The sequence below is a fragment of the Hemitrygon akajei genome, chromosome 5, assembly GCF_048418815.1.
Source record: "Hemitrygon akajei chromosome 5, sHemAka1.3, whole genome shotgun sequence".
In the NCBI taxonomy this organism is placed as follows: Eukaryota; Metazoa; Chordata; class Chondrichthyes; order Myliobatiformes; family Dasyatidae; genus Hemitrygon; species Hemitrygon akajei.
The window spans coordinates 81,079,508-81,098,479 of record NC_133128.1 but is presented as its reverse complement, the minus strand read 5'-3'; the positions used below and the strand labels follow the sequence as shown (position 1 = coordinate 81,098,479).

General features: G+C 44.2%; 1 protein-coding gene across 1 annotated transcript in view; it reads left to right on the top strand.

Moving 5' to 3' along the window:
• Nucleotides 1-17,851, top strand: part of LOC140727213 (uncharacterized) — a 41,924-nt gene extending 24,073 nt beyond the window's left edge. The window contains exons 2-4 of the mRNA XM_073044479.1: nucleotides 12,397-12,684; nucleotides 14,010-14,174; nucleotides 16,494-17,851. Coding sequence (XP_072900580.1) covers nucleotides 12,397-12,684; nucleotides 14,010-14,174; nucleotides 16,494-16,681 — 641 coding nt within the window. The 3' untranslated portion in view covers nucleotides 16,682-17,851. The remainder of the gene's footprint in view (nucleotides 1-12,396; nucleotides 12,685-14,009; nucleotides 14,175-16,493) is intronic.
• Nucleotides 17,852-18,972: the final 1,121 nt, after the last annotated feature.

Sequence of the window (18,972 nt, the reverse complement as noted above, 5' to 3'; positions counted from 1 at the left end):
CATGAAGGCACACAATGTTACTGTGAAGGTGTGAAAGGAGATAAGATATGGAAGTGAAATTTTGTATTTTCTCTAAATAGCTGGAAACCCAGCAAGTTGGTATGATACCACTTTTATTTTGGATATCCAAGAAGAACTCCCAGGACATAAAGCTCATAGATCGTTGTAAAATCTCAGACTTCCTCACCAAAGGAATGGAAATCCTCCATCTTTGTGCAGATGTGACCTAGGTCACACAACCAGGGCCTTCTAGAGTGGTCTGGTTAACTGTTCAGTTAGCAGACTTGCGATTGGTGACAACAGATGAGAAATAAAGGAATAAAAAATGGAAGATTCTGGAAATACAAAATCCAAAGTTCAAAGTAAATTTATTATCAAAGTATGTTTATATCGCCATATACAAACATGGGATTCATTTTCTTGTGGAGATACACAGCAAATGCACAATAGAATCAATGAAAGACTCCACCCAACAAAATGGACAACCAACCAATGTGCAAAAGACAACAAACTGCAAACACAAAAGATAGATAGATAGATAGATAGATAAATAAATAAACAAACAAATAAATAAGCAAGAAAGCAATAAATATCGAGAACATGAAACGAACAGCCCTTGAAAATGAGTCCATAGTTTCTGCAAACAATTCAGTGATGGCTCGAGTGAAGTTATCCCCTCTGGTTCATGAGCCTGATGGTTGAGGGGTAAAAACTGTTCCTGAACTTGGTTGTGTGAGTCCTGAGTCTCCTGTACCTTCTTCCTGATGCAGCAGTGAGAAGAGAGCATGTCCTGGGTGGTGGGGGTTCTTGATGACGGATGCTGCTTTCCTGTGACAGCGTGCTGTGTAGATGTGCTCAATGGTAAGGAGAGCTTTACCCATGATGGACTGGGCCATATCCACTAATTTTTATAGGATTTTCCATTCATGAGCCTGGTGTTTCCATACCAGGCCACAATGCAATAATCAATAAACTCTCCACCACACATCTATAAAAGCTTGTTAAAGTTTTTATAGATATCCAAGAAGAAGTTAGATGTCATGCTGAATTTTTGCAACCTCTAAGGAAGCAGAGGCACTGCTGTGCTTTCTTTGTATTGGGTCCAGGACAGATCATCTGAAATGATAGCACTTTAAAGTTGCTGATCCTCTTCCACCTCTGATCCCCTGATGAAGACAGGCTCATGGACTTCTGGTTTCCTCTTCCAAAGGCAACAATCAGCTCCTTAGTCTTGCTGACATTGAGTGAGAGGTTGTTGTCGTGGCGCCACTCAGCCCGATTTTCAATCTCCCTCCTATATGCTGATTCATCACCACCTTTGATTCAGCCAGTGACAGTGGTGTCATCAGCAAATTTGTATATGGCATTGGAGCTGTGTGTAGCCTCACAATCACGTGTCAAGTGAGTAGAGCGGGAGTTTAAGCACTCAGCCTTGTGGTACACCTGTGCAGATGGTGATTGTAGAGGAGATATTGTTGCCAGTGAGAACTACCTGGGCAAATGAGGAAATCAAAGATCCAAACTGCACAAGGCCAAGGTTTTGAAGCTTATTGATTAGTTTTGAGGGGATGATAGTGTTGAATGCCGAGCTGTAATCAATGAAGAGCATCCCAATGTAGGCATCATTGGTGTCCAGATGTTCACGGGTTGAGTGAAGAGCCAATAAAATGGCATCTGCTGTGGACCTTTGCTGCTAGGCGAATTAGAGAAGATCCAAGTCAATTCTTAAGCAGGAGTTGATATGCTTCATCAATGACCTCTTGAAGCTCGTCCTCACAGTGTATGTAAGTGCTAGTGGGCGATGATCATTGAGGCAGGTTACCATGTTCTTCTTAGGCACTGGTACAATTGAAACCTGCTTGAAGTAGCTGGGTACCTCAGGCTGCCGAAGCAAGAGATTAAAGATATTGGTGATCAGTACTTGGCCAGGTATCCCATCTGGGCTGGATGATTTTATTAGGCTCACATTGTCCTCAGACTCAGAAACCACAGATCATTGGGGTGAAGTTTCCTCCATGTTTTGACAGTCCAAGTGAGCACAGAAAGTGCCGAGCCCGTCTGGGAGCGAAGCGTTGTTGTCAGCTACGTACACTGCGTTGTATGGCTTCACTTTGTAAGTGGTAAGAGCCCTGCCACAGCTGTCGAGCATCTTTCAGTGATTCAAGTTTGGCCCAGAATTGCGACTTTGCACGTGAGATGGCTTTCCAGGGATCGCATCTGGACCTCTTGTATCTTACTCCGTCACCAGCCACTGATCTGGCTCTCAGCAGAATATTGAATAGACTGAGCAGAATCTGGAGACAGAGAAGGTAAATATGTGCAGAACCATAAATACTTATTCTCTCTGTGACTAGTGGCAGACTTTTCTTACTGTGTCTGCCATACTTGTGATTTCTGTCATCAAGAAAGACAAGAGCAGCAGGTGGACATCTCCATCTGCGGATTCTCCCTCAAACCCTGCACTACCCTGACTGGGAAGCATATTACTGGTCCTTCATTGCCACTGGATGTAAACCCTGTAAGTCCTTCCCAAATGAACGAGGGGTGTTCCTTCACCAGGAGAAATGTAGTGGCTCAAGAATATGGCTTGTCACCACCTTTTCAAGCACAGGTAGAGATGGACAATAAATTGAAGTGGTGCCTACATCCCCCATCTGGTTTGTCATCAGTACTAGAAAATGTTAGCATTGAAATAAGTTTTAACTTGTAGAGAGGGGAGATGGGCAAGTAAAGTGGATGGCAAGGAGAGATCAAGTAGGAAACAGAATTAATGAGGATGAAAGGCAAACAGGTTGGTAGGGAAAGGAGGAGGGTTTGGTCTAAAAGAGATGGAAGTGGAAGCTGAGGAGTCATTACTTGTGGAATGTGAGGCACAGTTCTTCACATTGAGCTTCGCTTCAACAGAATAAGAGGCCAAGAACAGAGAGGTCAGAGCGAGGGCAGGGCAGATAACTAAGTGACATTATGTCCAGAAGCCCAGAGTCAAGTTTGAGCCAGATCTACCCAGTTCATCAGAATAATGAATAATGAGCTAGGAATTTGCAGATACTGGAAACTGGCCCACATTCACAGGCAGGTCTGAAATAGGATTGCTGGTCATCTCCCTGCCTATTATGTAAAACAGACAGACACTGTCTATCTCTTCATTAACATTTATCCAACAACACTTGTCTCGCAGCAGCTGAAAAAATAGTTCAAGAATGAGAGCCTGTTAGTGGAGTGGTTCCACATGTTGCTGCATGACAGTGCAAGGCCTGGTTTATTGTACTGTGATCGGGGTGAAGCAGGAGCCTTTCATTTGAGCACCACCTTGAGGATGTGGCTGGCCTGCCTCCGATCTGGTGGAACTCAAACCCAAAGCGGATGATGTTGCGGTGTTCACCGAGCTTGGCAATTAGCCTGCAGATGTTTCATCGCCAGTCGAGATGACGTCCTCAGTGTGCAGCTGCTGGTGTTTCTCTCTGGGAGTGCTCGCGCTTATATAGGACCCATTCGCTCGCCCCGGTCCTTATTGGCTACCCCTTCAGTTGATCTTTGAATTCTATTTCCTTGCATTTCTTCAGCTCTTACGGGTTCGTATACGGCGTCTATTTCGATTTCATTCTTTACAGAGTTATCAGAAGAGAACCAGCACTTCTAAAAATTCTCATGCCTGCTTCGTGTACAACTTGCTTACAGGAACACAGCTGACGGTACGGAGACACGATCCACCGTCGCTTATCTTGGTACACAAAGACCGAGAAGGAGCCCACTTTAAATGGGATACCATGGAGGCTCTGGCTCAGGCGAAGATCAGCTGAAGGGGGTAGATGATCAGCTCTAAAGCAATGTAGGGAGATCTATATAAACGCAAGCACTCCCAGAGAGAAGTATCAACTGTGCACTGAGGGTGTCACCTCAAGTTCTGATGAAACCTCTGCAAGCTAATTACCAAGCTCAGAGAACACTGCAACGTCAGACACCTCACCCTGATCTGCCAATATTCTCCACCACCCTAAACTGAAGCAGATATTTGTTGCTTCACCTCCTTCTCTTGCTTCAGTGATTCTCAGGTCTTGTGATGCATCATGGTGGTTATCAGGCTGACTATTTTGGGGATGCATCTGAACTCCTGTCACTTCCTCACAGGTCCCCCATGAGGCAGAAACTTATCAAGAGCAAAGGTCAGGGATTCCATTAACCACCTTGGGTATTAGCTGAGTTAACTGCATCTTCTCTGAGTTGCTTACCTATGCCAGTTCACTGAGAACTCTTGCATTTCTGGGTTCAAATCACACTCCAGAAAATTTACAAACAAGGGAAGGTCTGCAGATGCTGGAAGTCCAAGCAACACACTCCAGAGGAATGCCAGAGGAACTCGGCAGGCCAGGCTAGACTGCATCTATGGAAGAAATCTACATTTCAGGTCAGAAACCTTCATCAGGACTGGACAAACCAATGAGAAGTCAGAGTCGGAAGATGGGGGAGGGGAAGAAGAAGTACAAGGTGGTAGGTGATAAGTGAAACCAGGAGGGGGGAGGGGTGGAGCAAAGAGCATTGAAGTTGATTGGTGAAAGAGATACAGGGTTGGAGAAGGGGAAGGGTAGAATATTTGCTTTAGTTTAGGATGGTGGTGAAGGGAGAGGGTAGAAGGCCATGGAAGAAAGGGAAGGGGGAGAAGCACCAGAGGGAGGTGATGGGCAAGAAAGGAGATAAGGTGAAAGAGAGAAACAGGAATGGGGAATGGTGAAGGGGGGGGAGTGCAATTACTGGAAGTTCAAGGAATCGATGTTCATGCTACCAGGCTGGAGGCTACCCAGACGGAATATAAGGGATTACTCCTCCAGAAAATTTAGTCCATTATCCAGCACAAAGTGTGTGGTCTGCAAGGAGAAAGTCCATTAAGTGGCACTGCTAATGATAAATTTTTATTGATTTCAATTTGACTTATGTCCTCATTTGTTATAATACAAATTTGCTAACTACTTCATACAAAGCTATTGGGACTGAAAAGTAAAGCACTTTGTCTGTTGTCAGATAATTCAGCTTTATGGAGAGATTGTAAATAGTGGCTCTGGCAATGGTTGAAAACAAAAGATCCCACAATGCTGTGGAAAGTACTACTTGGTCTATTGGACCTTAGTTTCACTCAACAAACACTACTAAAACAGATTATATGATTATTAATCTTTTTTTTTGCAAGTTGGCTGGTATGTCAGAATGATAACCACTGTTCCAGGAATACAAAGTGGTTTAGGATGTCTTCATAGCTATAATAACAAGAGATTTTTTGCCTTAACAAAGGATCACTGAGGAACTAGTTCCCATTACCTAATTAGATTTGCATTGAAAATAAACAAAGGAATCATTATAATGGAGAGGGAGAGAAATGATCAAAGTCTGCTGGGCATGTAGGAATTATATACTACATCCCACAACATGTTGCTGTTACACTGTTAAGGTTCAACATGGTCCTACTTGCAGAGCATTGTGAAGCCCTCTTTGAGGAGAAGCGATAATGCTACAGGAACCTTTGATTTTGTAAGTTATTGTTAAATCACAACTCATGAAGAACATAAGACAAGGGAGAAGAGTTAAGCTAATCAGCCCATTGAGTCTGCTCTGCCATTTGATCATGGCTGATTTACAGTATTTTCTCTCTCAACTCCATTCTCCTGATTTCTGTAGCCTTCTATGTATTCTGCCTTCTGTAGCATTCTCCTGTAGCCTTCGATGCCCTAACTAATCAAGAACCAATATACCCAATGACTTCGCCTCTTCAGCTGTCTGTGGCAAGGAATTCCACAGACTCACCATCCTCTGGCTAAAGAAATTTCCCCTCATCTTGGTTATAAAGGAACATCTTTCTATACTGAGGCTATGCCCTCTTGTCCTAGACTCTTCCCACTATTGAAAACATCCTCTTCCACGTCTGCTCCTATCTAGGACTTCTGGTATTTGGTAGGTTTCAATGAGATCCCCCCTCACAATCTTCTAAAGTCCAGGTCCAGAGCCATCAAACACTCCTCATACCTTAACCTTCTCTTTCCCCAGATCATTCCTGTAAACATCCACTGGACCCTCCCCAATATCAGCACATCCTTTCTAAGATATGGGGCCCAACACTGCTCACGATACTCCAGGTGTGGTCTGAGCAGTGCCTCATAACGCCTCAGCATCACATCCTTGCTTTTATATTATTTTCATTTGAACTCAGACTTTAGAAAGGTGAAGTGCAATCAAGAAGAACCAAATCAACAGAGTTTGGACATGAAGAAAGTACAAAAGGTACATTGAGTACATGCCTCGTTGTTTCGGTAATTAGCTTCCATTTTTGATTGTACGTGGTGTTGAGAGACTGGATGTTGTGTATCGTTAATAACAGGCCCACACTAGTCTGTCCAGATGTGAACTGTGTATGTTCTCTAGCACAATCAACCCTTAACATACTGAACAATGCACATGCTGACATCTACCTGGCAAGTGCTGATGCTACACTTGGTCTTATGCCAACATAGGACTGATTCTGTTCGAAGTGTTTCATTTCTACTTCAGAAGTGCTATTTTCATTTTTCCCTTCTTATTTGCTACTTGATTGTATGGATCATTTAAATCCAGACTTTTGCCATGGTGGATAACAAAAGAAAGGCTCCTTTGCTCCCCTGACACCTATTGGCCCCAGCTGGAGCTGCATGCTGTCCACACTCTGGTGTCTGGTGTCACATTTATTTTCTGGCACTGCCCAGAGGATCAGGACATTAATGATTTAGACCCAGTATAAGTTCCTGTTAAAACTCCATAATCAAGTTGGGTAATTTTGTCAGTGCTTGCCCACATAATAGCAATGCCGCACCTACTCTGTTAAAGACCACATTTCCTCTTTTGAGCAAATCACTTCAACCACATTTTTATTCTGTTTTATTCTGCTTAAGTAATATTTCACTTCCATACTTTTCATAGAACAAAGCTAGTGGCCATTGGCCTGCAGTTGGCTGCTTTTCTTATTTTCCATGAAGGCAGCTGAATATCACTGGCTGTGATCTTTGTCAGCCCTGGGAGATTATTCAGGTGGTCTATTTTGTCAGCTGTGGTTCTACTCCTATAAGCATCACAGTGAAGGCACGAACTGTGCAGGTGAGACTCTCTTATCCAAAGTGCTTGGGGCCAAATCTGTTTCGGATTTCAGATTTTGGAATATTTGCAGCTACTATATAGTCAAGTCAAGTCAAGTTGCCTGATTCAGAAATTGCACCATCTCAGTTCACAAGACCCTGCAGCGGATAGTGAGGTCAGCTGAGAAGATCATCGAGGTCTCTCTTCCCACCATTACAGACATTTACACTACACGCTGCATCCGCAAAGCAAACAGCATTATGAAGGACTCCACGCACCCCTCACACAATCTCTTCTCCCTCCTGCCGTCTGGGAAAAGGCACCGAAGCATTCGGGCTCTCACAACCAGACTATGTAACAGTTTCTTCCCCCAAGCTATCAGACTCCTCAATACCCAGAGTCTGGACTGACACCAACTTACTGCCCTCTACTGTGCACCATGGTCCTGAAAAACATTGTCTCGTTTTTACTGTGTACTGTACCAGCAGTAGTGGTCGAAATGACAATAAAAAGTGACTTGACTTGACTTGCAACGTAAGCTGTCACTCATTACCTTGGCTGCCCAGATGGACAGTCAATGGCTGTTATCCATTCTTTCAGTACACGATTGAGATCTTCGTTGGAAAACAGCACAGCTGACATTTCAGGCCAAAACCCTTCAGCAGGACTGGAGAGAAAAGGCTGAGGAGTAGATTTGAAAGGTGAGGGGAGGGGAGAGAGAAACACCAGGTGACAGGTGAAACTTGAAGGATGAGGGATGAAGCAAAGAGCTAGGCCATGGAAAAAAATAAAAAGGGGGCAGGGGGAGGAGTACCAGAGGGAGGCGATGGTCGGGCAATGAGATAACGTGAGAGAGGGACAAGGGGATAGGAAATGGTGAATGGAGTGCAAGGCACTACTAAAAGTTTGAGAAATCGATGTTCATGCCATCAGGTTGGAGGCTACCCAAATGGAATATAAGGTGTTGTTCCTCCAACCTAAGTGTGGCCTTATCCTGACAGTGGAGGAGGCCATGGATGGATCAGAATGGGAAGTGGAATTAAAATGGGTGGCCACTGGGAGATCCCACTCGTTCTGCCAGATGCTCAGCAAAACGATCTCCAAATCTATGTTGATATACAGGAGGCCACACCGGGAGCACGGAACACAGTATATGACCCCAACAGACTTGCAGGTGAAGTGTCGCCTCACCTGGAAGGACTGTTTGGGGCCCTGAATGGTGGTGAGGGAGGAGGTGTAGGGGCAGGTGTAGCACTTGTTCTGCTTGCAAGGGTAAGTGCTAGGAGGGAGATCAGTGGGAAGGATGAATGGATAAGGGAGTCGCGTAGAGTACGATCCCTGTGGAAAGCAGAGAGTGGGGGGGGGGGGAGGGAAAAATGTGTTTGGTGGTGGTATCCAGTTGGAGGTGGTGGAGGTTTTGGAGCATTATGCACTGGACACGGAGGCTGGTGGGGTGGTAGGTGAAAACAAGAGGAACCTTATCTCTGGTAGTGTGGTGGGAGGATGGGGTAAGAGCAGACATACGTGAAATGAAAGAGATGCCATTGAGGGCAGCGTTGACGATGGAGGAAGGGAGGCCCCTTTCTTTGAAAAAGGAGGACATCTCCTATGTTCTAAAATGAAAAGCCTCATCCTGAGAGCAGATGTGGTGGGCATGGAGGAATTGAGAGAAGGGGATGGTGTTTTTACAAGTAGCAGGGTGGGACGAAGTATAGTGCAGGTAGCTGTGAGAGTCTGTTGGTTTATAATAGACATCGTTGGATAAGCTCTCTCCAAAGTTAGAGACAGTGAGATCAAGAAAAGGAAGGGAAGGGTCAGAAATGGACTGGGTGAATTTGCGGGCAGGGTGGAAGTTGGAGGCAACGTGGATAAAATTGACGAGTTCAGCATGGGTGCACCAACACAGTCATCAATGTAGCGTAGGAAAAGTGCAGGACGGTCACCAGTGTAGGCTCGGAACGTAGACTGTTCCACGTAGCCAACAAACAGGCAGGCTTAGCTGGGACACATGCGAGTACCCATGGCTACACCTTTTGTTTGAAGGAAGTGGGAGGACCCAAAGGAGAAGTTATTTAGAGTGAGGACAAGTTCCACTAGGCAGAGGAAAGTGGTGGTGGAGGGCAACTGGTTGGGAAACAAAGAGCTTTGATGCCTTGCTGGTGGGGGATGGAGGTGTATAGGGACTGGACATCCATAGTAAAAATAAGATGATGGGTCCATGGAACCTGAAAACCTTGAAAAGATCAAGAGCATGTGAGATGTTGTGGACATAGGTGGGAAGGGACTGAACCGGGAGGATAAAACAGAGTCGAAGTATCCAGATATGAGTTCAGTGGGGCAGGAACAATCTGAAACAATGGGTCTACCTGACAGACAGGTTTGTGGATTTTGGATAGAAACGGGATGTGCAGGGTGTGGGAACTATGAGGTTGGTGGCAGTGGTTGGGAGATCCCTAGAGTCAATAAGGTTGGTGATGGTGTGGGAGACAATGGCCTGGTGTTTCTTAGTGGGGAATAGTCTATGTTCCAAGCTTCAAATGATCCTTCCAGGTGAGGCGACACTTCGCCTGTGAGTCTGTTGGGTTAAATACTGTATTCGGTGCTCCCGGTGTGGCGTCTTGTATATCACTGAGACCCGACATGGATTGGGAGACTGCTTCGCCAAGCATCTGTGCTCCATCTGCCAGAACATGCAGGGTCTCCCAGTGGCCACCCATTTTAATTCCACTTCCCATTCCCATTCCGATATGTCCATCCATGGCCTCCTCTACTGTCAGGATGAGGCCACACTTAGGTTGGAGGAACAGCACCTTATATTCCGTTTGGGTAGCCTCCAACCTGATGGCATGAACATCGATTTCTCAAACTTCCAGTAATGGCCCCCATCCTCTCCCCTCACTATTTCCAATCCCCTTGTCCCTCTCTCATGTTATCTCCTTGCCTGACCATCAGCTCCCTCTAGTTCTCCTCCCTCTTGCTTTTTTCTTTCTTCCATGGCCTCCGTCTCTTTCACCAATCAACTTCCTAGCTCTTTGCTTCATCCCTCCTGCTCCAAGTTTCACCTATCGCTTGGCTTTTCTCCCTCCTCTCCCCCACCTTTCAAATCTACTCCTCAACTTTTTTTTCTCCGGTCCTGCCGAAGGGTTATGGCCCAAAACATCAACTGTACTCTTTTTCATAGAGGCAGCCTGGCCTGCTGAGTTCCTCCAGCATTTTGTGTGTGCTGCTCGTGTAATCCCTAGGTTCGGTGGCTCGCCAAACTTGTGAAATCTCGCTTGAGTGGATGCTGTGTGATGTTTTCCCCTGTTACAAATCAGTACCATGAAATAACAAACAGTACACCATATGCAATTAAACAATTTAGCTTTATAATTCTTAATTTGACTAGAGGGTTAGTAAAGAAACACTAAAAGAAAAGGGTCCATTTTAATGTAACAGTCTCATGACACTTCCCCATCTGTTCGTCCCCATTGATTTCCCCTAGGCATCGTCGACTCCTGACCCCATTCCACGTCCACTCAATTCTGCAGTCTATGACCTCTCTGTTCTGGCATCTTCTCTCTCCATCTTTTGCTGAATCCCTCACTTTTGGGCACACAAGAAAGAAAACCGTTCCGCTCATTGGACGCTGCACATTCCGAAGTCCCCATACCTCTAGTCATAACCCAAACACTGCTGCTACAGAGAAACCATTACTTCAGCAGTGAACCCTTTCCCAGGGTCTTACACTCTCCCCCACCCCACCAAATTTAGTCATGCCCTCATGACTTTGAGATAACTCGCCAACCCTTCCAACAATATTTGGAGGGCGTGAAATTCAGGGCAGCTTTGTATGTGGAAATTCATGCCTGACAAATCTTTTACAGTATTTTGAGGAGGTAACAAAGAGGTAGGTCGGAGGGCAGTGGATGACAGTGAGGATAGGAATAGAATGAAGTGGCAGATAAATCTGTGGCTGATGAATTGGAGCAGGGGCAGGGATTCAGATTTCAGGACAATTGTTACCTCTGCTGGGGCAGGTGTGACCTGTACAAAAGGATGGGTTGCACTTGAATCTGAGGGAGACCAATATTCTTGCGGGCAGGTTCACTAGAGCTATTGGGAATGGTGGCAGGGAGTTGGGAACCAGGATGGTAGAGCTGAGGATGAGCCAGCAGGTTTAAACGTAGACGATGGGTGTAACATGAATGTAATGAAGGACAAGAAAGTGACTGGGTACAAATGCAGACAGATCAATGAGCAATAGTGCAGACTATTATCTAAATGGGAAAAAGATTCAAACATCAGAGGTGCAGGGGGACTTAGAAGTCCTCGTGGAAGATTCCCAGAGGGTTAATTTACACGTTGAGCCTGTGGTAAAGAAGGCAAATGCGATGTTGGCATTTATTTCAAGGAGAATAGAATATAAAAGCAAGGAGATAATGATGAGGCTTTATAAGACACTAGTCAGGCCATACTTGGAGAATTCTCAAAGGTTTGGGGCCCCATACCTCAGAAAGTGTGTGTCGTCATTGGAGGGAGTCCAGAGGAGGCTCACGAGGATGACTCTGTGAATGAAGGGGTTAACCAATGAGGAGCGTTTGGCAGCAGTGGGGCTGTACTCAATGGAATGTGGAAAGGACTCTACATGGTGGATGTGAAGAGGATGTTTCCTATGGTGGTAGCATCCATAACTAGAGGGCACAGTCTCAAAATTGAGGGGCGACCTTTTAGAACAGAGGTAGGGAGGAATTTTTTTAGCCAGAGCGTAGTGAATCTGTGGATTGCTCTACCACAGACTGCAGTGGGTATACTTAAGGCGGAAGTTGACAGTTTCCTAATTGATCAGTGCATCAAAGGAGTGATGAGAAGGCAGGTGTACAGGGTTAAATGGGATCCACAACCAGTCATGATGGAATGGTGGAGCAGACTCGATGGGCTGAATGGCTTAATCCTGCTCCAGTGTCTTATGGTCTTATGATCTAGCCAGCCATTTAACAAAATCCCTCAGGGCAGGTTAGATTGGATCACATTGGATCTAGGGAGAGATAGCTGATTGGATTGATAATTGACGTTCTGGCTTGGCTTGGTTTATTAATATTGTTACACATACTGAGTACAGAGAACGAGCTCTCCCCACAATCTGCTCAATTCCACTGAAAAACCTGTTCACACAGATCAAATCATTACACAGTGCACTGAGGTGGTACAAGGGAGGAGCTAGAAAAGATGGTGCCAGACATTTTTCAGGCCTATGTGGCTTCTTCCAGTTCACCTGCGAAATGGCTTATTCTTTTTTTCTCATGATTCTCTTGTCTTTTCAAGGCTGCTGGGGTCCTGTCGGAGTCTGTGATCTACAGCTGCAGCTCAAACTACGGTTGTCTGCGAGCGGTGGGTTCTCAGCCCCGCTGTGCAGCCTGGCACTTCGATATCTCCAGGTACGGCCTGAAAGACGTGTGCCTTCGGTGTGCGTTTCCATAGTCGATCCAGTTCCTTGCCATTGTCGCCAACAGAAGCGTCGCAGGAGACCGACACATCAAGACAGCAGGTGGCGTCTGCTGTTGTCAGAAGGAGACCCCTTCACTCAAGAGAACCATTCTCTCTCTTTTGATGGTGAGTGAGAGCTTGTTGGTCTTTGAGTTGGGAGACCCGGAGACTGGAAGATTGAAACAGTGAACTCCCACTCTTGTTTGTTGAGGAAGCCATCTCTCTCCCTCACTAGCGAGGGACAGCCTGCCCGAGATACCAAAGTGTTGGGATGGACCCTGGACCGTGCTCTCTTTGGGGGCTTTGCTGTTGCCCGTGCAGTGTGGGGCGGCAGGGGTTCAGTGCTGTTGCTGGAGCAGGTGAGGGGGGAGGGGGGTTGACGCCTTTGCTGCTGTTTGTGCATGGGAGGGGAGAGGGAGCTTTGGGGTCCCTACGTTCCTGTCATTCTTTTGTTGTTTTTTTATCTGCTGTGTGGGTGTCTGCAAAGAGTAACAATTTCAGGTTGTATATTGTTTACTTTCTCTGTTGAACCACTAACAGAACACAGAATACAGGGTGACAGCCACAGGGAAAGCGCAGTGCGAGTAAACAATCAGGTGCAAGATCTGAACGAGATAGATTGTGAGGTCAATTGCAGGAACCCTGGCTGGACATATTTAAAATGTCGTTATTCACAGATGAGGTACTACAAGACTGGAAGATAACTAATACTGCTCCATCTCCACAGAATAAGCCGAAAAATTAAATCCTGATGTAAATTGTGGGTTAATTATTGGAAGGCATGGTAAGGGACAGGATATATAAGTATTTGGCTGTCGGAGCCTGATTAGGTTATAGTCAACATGGCTTTGCATGTGGCACTTCATGCCTACCTTATAGAATTTTTTGAAGGGGGGCTACCAAGAAAATTGATGAAAGAAGGTCAGTGGATATTGTCTACACAGAATTTGGCAAGGCTTTTGACAGAATCCCGCATATGGGAGGCTGGTCCAGGAGGTAAAGTCATTTGGCATTCAAAGTGAAGTAATAAACTGGATTTAACATTGGCTCAGCAGGAGAAACCAGAGAGTGGAAATAGATGGTTGTCTGCGACTAGTGGAGTGTCACAGGGATCAGTGCTGGCTCCATTGTTGTTTCTCATCTACTCTATATTAACGATTTAGATCAAGGGGTTCTTAACCTGGGGTCAACAGGACCCCTCAGGGGTGCACGGATAGATTCCAGGGGGTCCGTGAACTTGGATGGGAAAAAAATTACATCTTTATTTTCACTAACCTCTAACTGAACTTTAGCACCTCCTTCAATTATGAATGTAGGCAATAAACCACAGTAGCATTAGTAGTACCTGTGACATTGAACCCAATAGATATCACAGGTACTTACGATAGTTAATACTGTAGTTATTAGACCTGCTGCTAGACTGAATGTGAGCGCAGTTTTCCTCTCTGCAGACGCTTGTGCGCGACAGCTGGCCAACTATCGGGCAGCCCTGGGCCTACTAGTATTCAGCCACCACACGGTGAAGTCACATGTTCTCACATGCGTGACCCAGGCTTCCACATCGCTTTCCAATATTCCCTATCTACAATTGCTTTTTGACCAATGTGTGGAAGGAGGTGAGTCACTTTTATCGCTTGGTGAAGTTTTGCAGAACTGAACAGTTCAAATGAGAATTCTTAACTCCGTAAGGCCGCGTGGCCTTTTGTAACACGGACAGGTTTGCCGGCTACAAGTGTAGACCAGGCAACTTCAAACACGTCTGATGGTTGGGATAACTGCTGAAGTTTGTTGTTTAAAGTAACATCTATTGTTGCTAACAGATTGCGAAGTAATTCAAGTCATGCACAGAGTTATAAGCTTTGTGAGTGTCAGAGGTTCTTTATCTATCTTTTGTTTTTCTCTTTGTATTTCCCTTTTGTCCACTCTCTATGTAATGAAGTAAAGACGTGCCCACGCAGTATGTTTTACAAGTGGTGCTCGTGTATTATTACTCCAAGAAAATACCGCACATCTTAAAACTGACTGTGAGAATACTGTGAATGAATAAGAGTGCTTAAGGAAGTAGCCCAAGAAATAGTGGATGCATTAGTGATAATTTTTCAAAACTCCTTAGATTCTGGATTAGTTCCTGAGGATTGGAGGGTGGCTAATGTAACCCCACTTTTTAAAAAAGGAGGGAGAGAGAAACTGGGGAATTATAGACCAGTTAGTCTGACATCGGTGGTGGGGAAAATGCTACAGTTGGTTATCAAAGATGTGATAACAGCACATTTGGAAAGAGGTGAAATCATTGGACAAAGTCAGCATGGATTTGTGAACGGAAAATCATGTCTGACGAATCTTATAGAATTTTTTGAAGATGTAACTAGTAGAGCGGATGGGGAGAGCCAGTGGATGTGGTATATTTAGATTTTCAAAAGGCTTTTAACAAGGTCCCACACAGGAGATCAGTGTGCAAACATAAAGCACACGGTATTGGGGGTTTGGTATTGATGTGGATAGAGAATTGGTTGGCAGACAGGAAGCAAAGTATGGGAGTAAACGGGACCTTTTCAGAATGGCAGGCAGTCACTAGTGGGGTACCGCAAGGCTCAGTGCTGGGACTCCAGTTGTTTACAATATATATTAATGATTTAGATGAGGGAATTAAATGCAGCATCTCCAAGTTTGCGGATGACACAAAGCTGGGCGGCGGTGTTAGCTGTGAGGAGGATGCTAAGAGGACGCAGGGTGACTTGGATAGGTTAGGTGAGTGGGAAAATTCATGGCAGATGCAATTTAATGTGGATAAATGTGAGGTTATCCACTTTGGTTGCAAGAACAGGAAAACAGATTATTATCTGAATCGTGGCCGATTAGGAAAAGGGGAGGTGCAACAAGACCTGGGTGTCATTGTACACCAGTCATTGTAAGTGGGCATGCAGGTACAACAGGCGGTGAAAAAGGCAAATGGCATTCATAGCAAAAGGATTCGCGTATAGGAGCAGGGAGGTTCTACTGCAGTTGTACAAGGCCTTGGTGAGACCGCACCTAGAGTATTGTGTGCAGTTTTGGTCCCCGAATCTGAGGAAAGACATTCTTGCCATAGAGGGAGTACAAAGAAGATTCACCAGATTGATTCCTGGGATGGCAGGACTTTCATATGAAGAAAGACTGGATCGACTAGGCTTATACTCACTGGAATTTAGAAGATTGAGGGGGGATCTTATTGAAACGTATAAAATTCTAAAGGGATTGGACAGGCTAGATGCAGGAAGATTGTTTCTGATGTTGGGGAAGTCCAGAATGAGGGGTCACAGTTTAAGGATAAAGGGGAAGCCTTTTAGGACCGAGATGAAGAAAAACTTCTTCACACAGAGAGTGGGGAATCTGTGGAATTCTCTGCCAAAGGAAACAGTTGAGGCCAGTTCATTGGCTATATTTAAGAGGGAATTAGATATGGCCCTTGTGGCTAAAGGGATCAGGGGGTATGGAGAGAAAGCAGGTACAGGGTTCTGAGTTGGATGACCAGCCATGATCATACTGAATGGCGGTGCAGGCTCGAAGGGCCGAATGGCCTACTCCTGCCCCTATTCTCTATGTTTCTATGTGAGAAATGAGAACCATTGTTTTTAGGAAGGCACAGAAAGCCATGCAACTTTACCAAATTCCAGGAAGGACACACCGCCAGGGCTACTGTTTTAATCCTTGTGTCTATCCGAGAATCTTAAAGCCATTAAGACTGTTACATCTTTGGATAAGTGGTAAAACCTGCCTTATTTTACTTACTGGGCACACAAATTTCTTGAATATTGTACACTTCACTTAACATACAGATTACATATTTCTTAGCAGATTTATCAAAGTACTTAAAATCCATTAAAAATATTGAGTTTCAAGAACTATCAATTAAATCAAATATTTAACTTAGCTTTATTTGTTTTATATTTTTGCAGACACAATTGAAGTTGAAATGTGGAAGAAAAGGAAGCATGATGAGAAGTATGCATTATGTGGTTTCGCTTGCACTAATGGACCTGACAGGACACAAAAGCCGCAGTGTCTTTTCGTGCGGAAAAATTCTTGCAAATGGAAATATGAAGTCAGCAAATCTGAAAGTGCACCTCACGCCTATCCGTTCTGAAAATGCATCTAAAGTTGCAGGATTATTTTCATGCGATGAAAGCTCAATTCGAAAGAGTTGGGACACTTCCAAAACTTGGATTTGCAATTTCACAAAAACCTTTTTCCTGAAGCATCCTATAAAGTTGCTTACTGGATTGACAAACAAAGGAAGCTCAACACTATTGGAGAGAGTTCAGTAAATCCTGCAAACAGTCAAACATATTTGTGGACTGGAACAGAAGAAAACTGGAAGCAGTTCCCTTATCAAATAATGTGATACTTTCTAGAATAGCTGATATTTCTTTTAACATTTTGAAACAGGTCATTGAGGAATTGTCAGCCTCGCATTTCCCATTCTGTATGCAACTGGGTGAAAATACAGATTTCTCTCAATGTAGTCAGCTCCTTGTTTTTGTCCATTATATGTATGCTGATGCCATCAAAGAATTCTTATTTTGTGAGTCCATTTTGGAAACTACAAAGGCCATCGATGTTTTGGAAATGATAAAAAGTTTTGTTGCCAAACAAAACATTGACTGGAAAGAAAAACTACACACTCTTTGCACAGATGGAGCTCCTGCGGTGCTTGGTAATACATCTGGTTTAGCTACTTTAATGAAAAAGGAAGTTCCCTACATCACTGTCACTCATTATTTTTTACATAGAATGCACTGGCAAAAGAGACTTTTCCAACAAAGTTTCGTCAACAGCCATAAAAGTCATCAACTTTATTAGAAGTAGGTCTCCGAGTAATTGGATTTTTAAAAGACCTATGCAAGGAGTAGATACAGAATATGAATGCTTCTCTATCGCACAGAAGTGCACTGGGTTTCAAAGAGGACAAGTCCTGAAGTGCCTTAGGACAAAAACTTGCTACAATTAGAGTTTATCTCAAAAAACCTCGGAGAATTTTAGTGCTCCTTGAGGGAAACCTATCCTTGCCTTGTAAAGTGAGCCATGGAAGCTTTAATCCCATTTGCAACAACATATCTTCCCAAATCAGGATTTTCAGGCTTGTAACCATTAAAACAAAAAATTGAAATCAATTGGAAACTCAACATGACATGTGTGTTGCTTTGTCAAAGGCCATGTCACAGTTTAATGCTCTTATTCAAGCTAAGCAACAAAAGCCTTCACACATGTCTTTAAAAAATAAAATTCATTTTTAACTTGCCTATATTTTAAATGTATAGCCTTGTTATTTAATGCGTTAATAAAGAAGCACATATGTAAACGATTTTGATTTTTATATTTTGATAACTGTATTTCAATATAATTGATTTGTTTTGTAGTCCAATGTATTTTATTTTATATATTTGAATACATTATTCTGAGAAGGGGTCCATAGGCTTCACTGGACTGCAAAAGGGATCCATGGTATAAAAAAAGGTTAACCCCTGATTTAGATGATATGTGGTAAATCGGATCAGTAAGTTTGCAGATGACTCCAAGACTGGGTATTTAGTGGACAGTGCATAATTTCTATCAAAGCTAGAAAATTATCTGGACCAGCTGGGAAAATTGATCGAGAAATGGGTGATGGAAGTTAAAGCTGACAAGACTGCGGTGTTGCACTTTGGGAGGGACAAACCAGGGTAAGACTTACACAGTGAATGGTAGGGCACTGAGGAGTGTAGTAGAACAAAGGGACCTGGAAATACAGATCTAATATTCCTTGAAGGTGGCATCGCAGGTAGATAGGGTCGTAAAGAGAGATTTTGGTACATTGGCCTTCATAAATCAAAGTATTGAGTACAGGAGATGGGATTGTATATTGTAGTTGTATAAGATATCTGCAATGTCTGACACGACCAGGGACACCAACAGGCTAGATGTTCTCCAAAGGGTGATGATTAAGGATTTTCTTCTTGGACTGGAGGTCTGCATCTTGTGGTGTGCCATGGAGGTTGGAGCTGGGATCTCTGCTATTTATAATTTATATAAACTATCAGGATGTAAATGTACGAGGCATGGTTGGTAAGCCTGCTGATGATGCTAAAATAAGTGGTGTTGTGCATTGTGTCGAGGGTTATGAAAAATTACAGAGGGATGTGATCTGATGATGGGTAATGGCTGCATGGATTCAGAAATGGCTTGCCCTCAGAAGCCAGCGGATCTCCCTGGAAGCTGGTAACTAGTCGTGTTCTGAAGCGATCGGTTCTGGGACCTTTGCTTTTTCTGATGTCTACAAAAGACTTAGAAGAGGAAGTGGAGGAGTGAGTACTAAGTTTGCAGATTGCATAAGGGTTGGAGTTGTTGGGGGAAATGAGGGAGGTTATCACAGGTTACAACGGGATATAGACTGGGTTG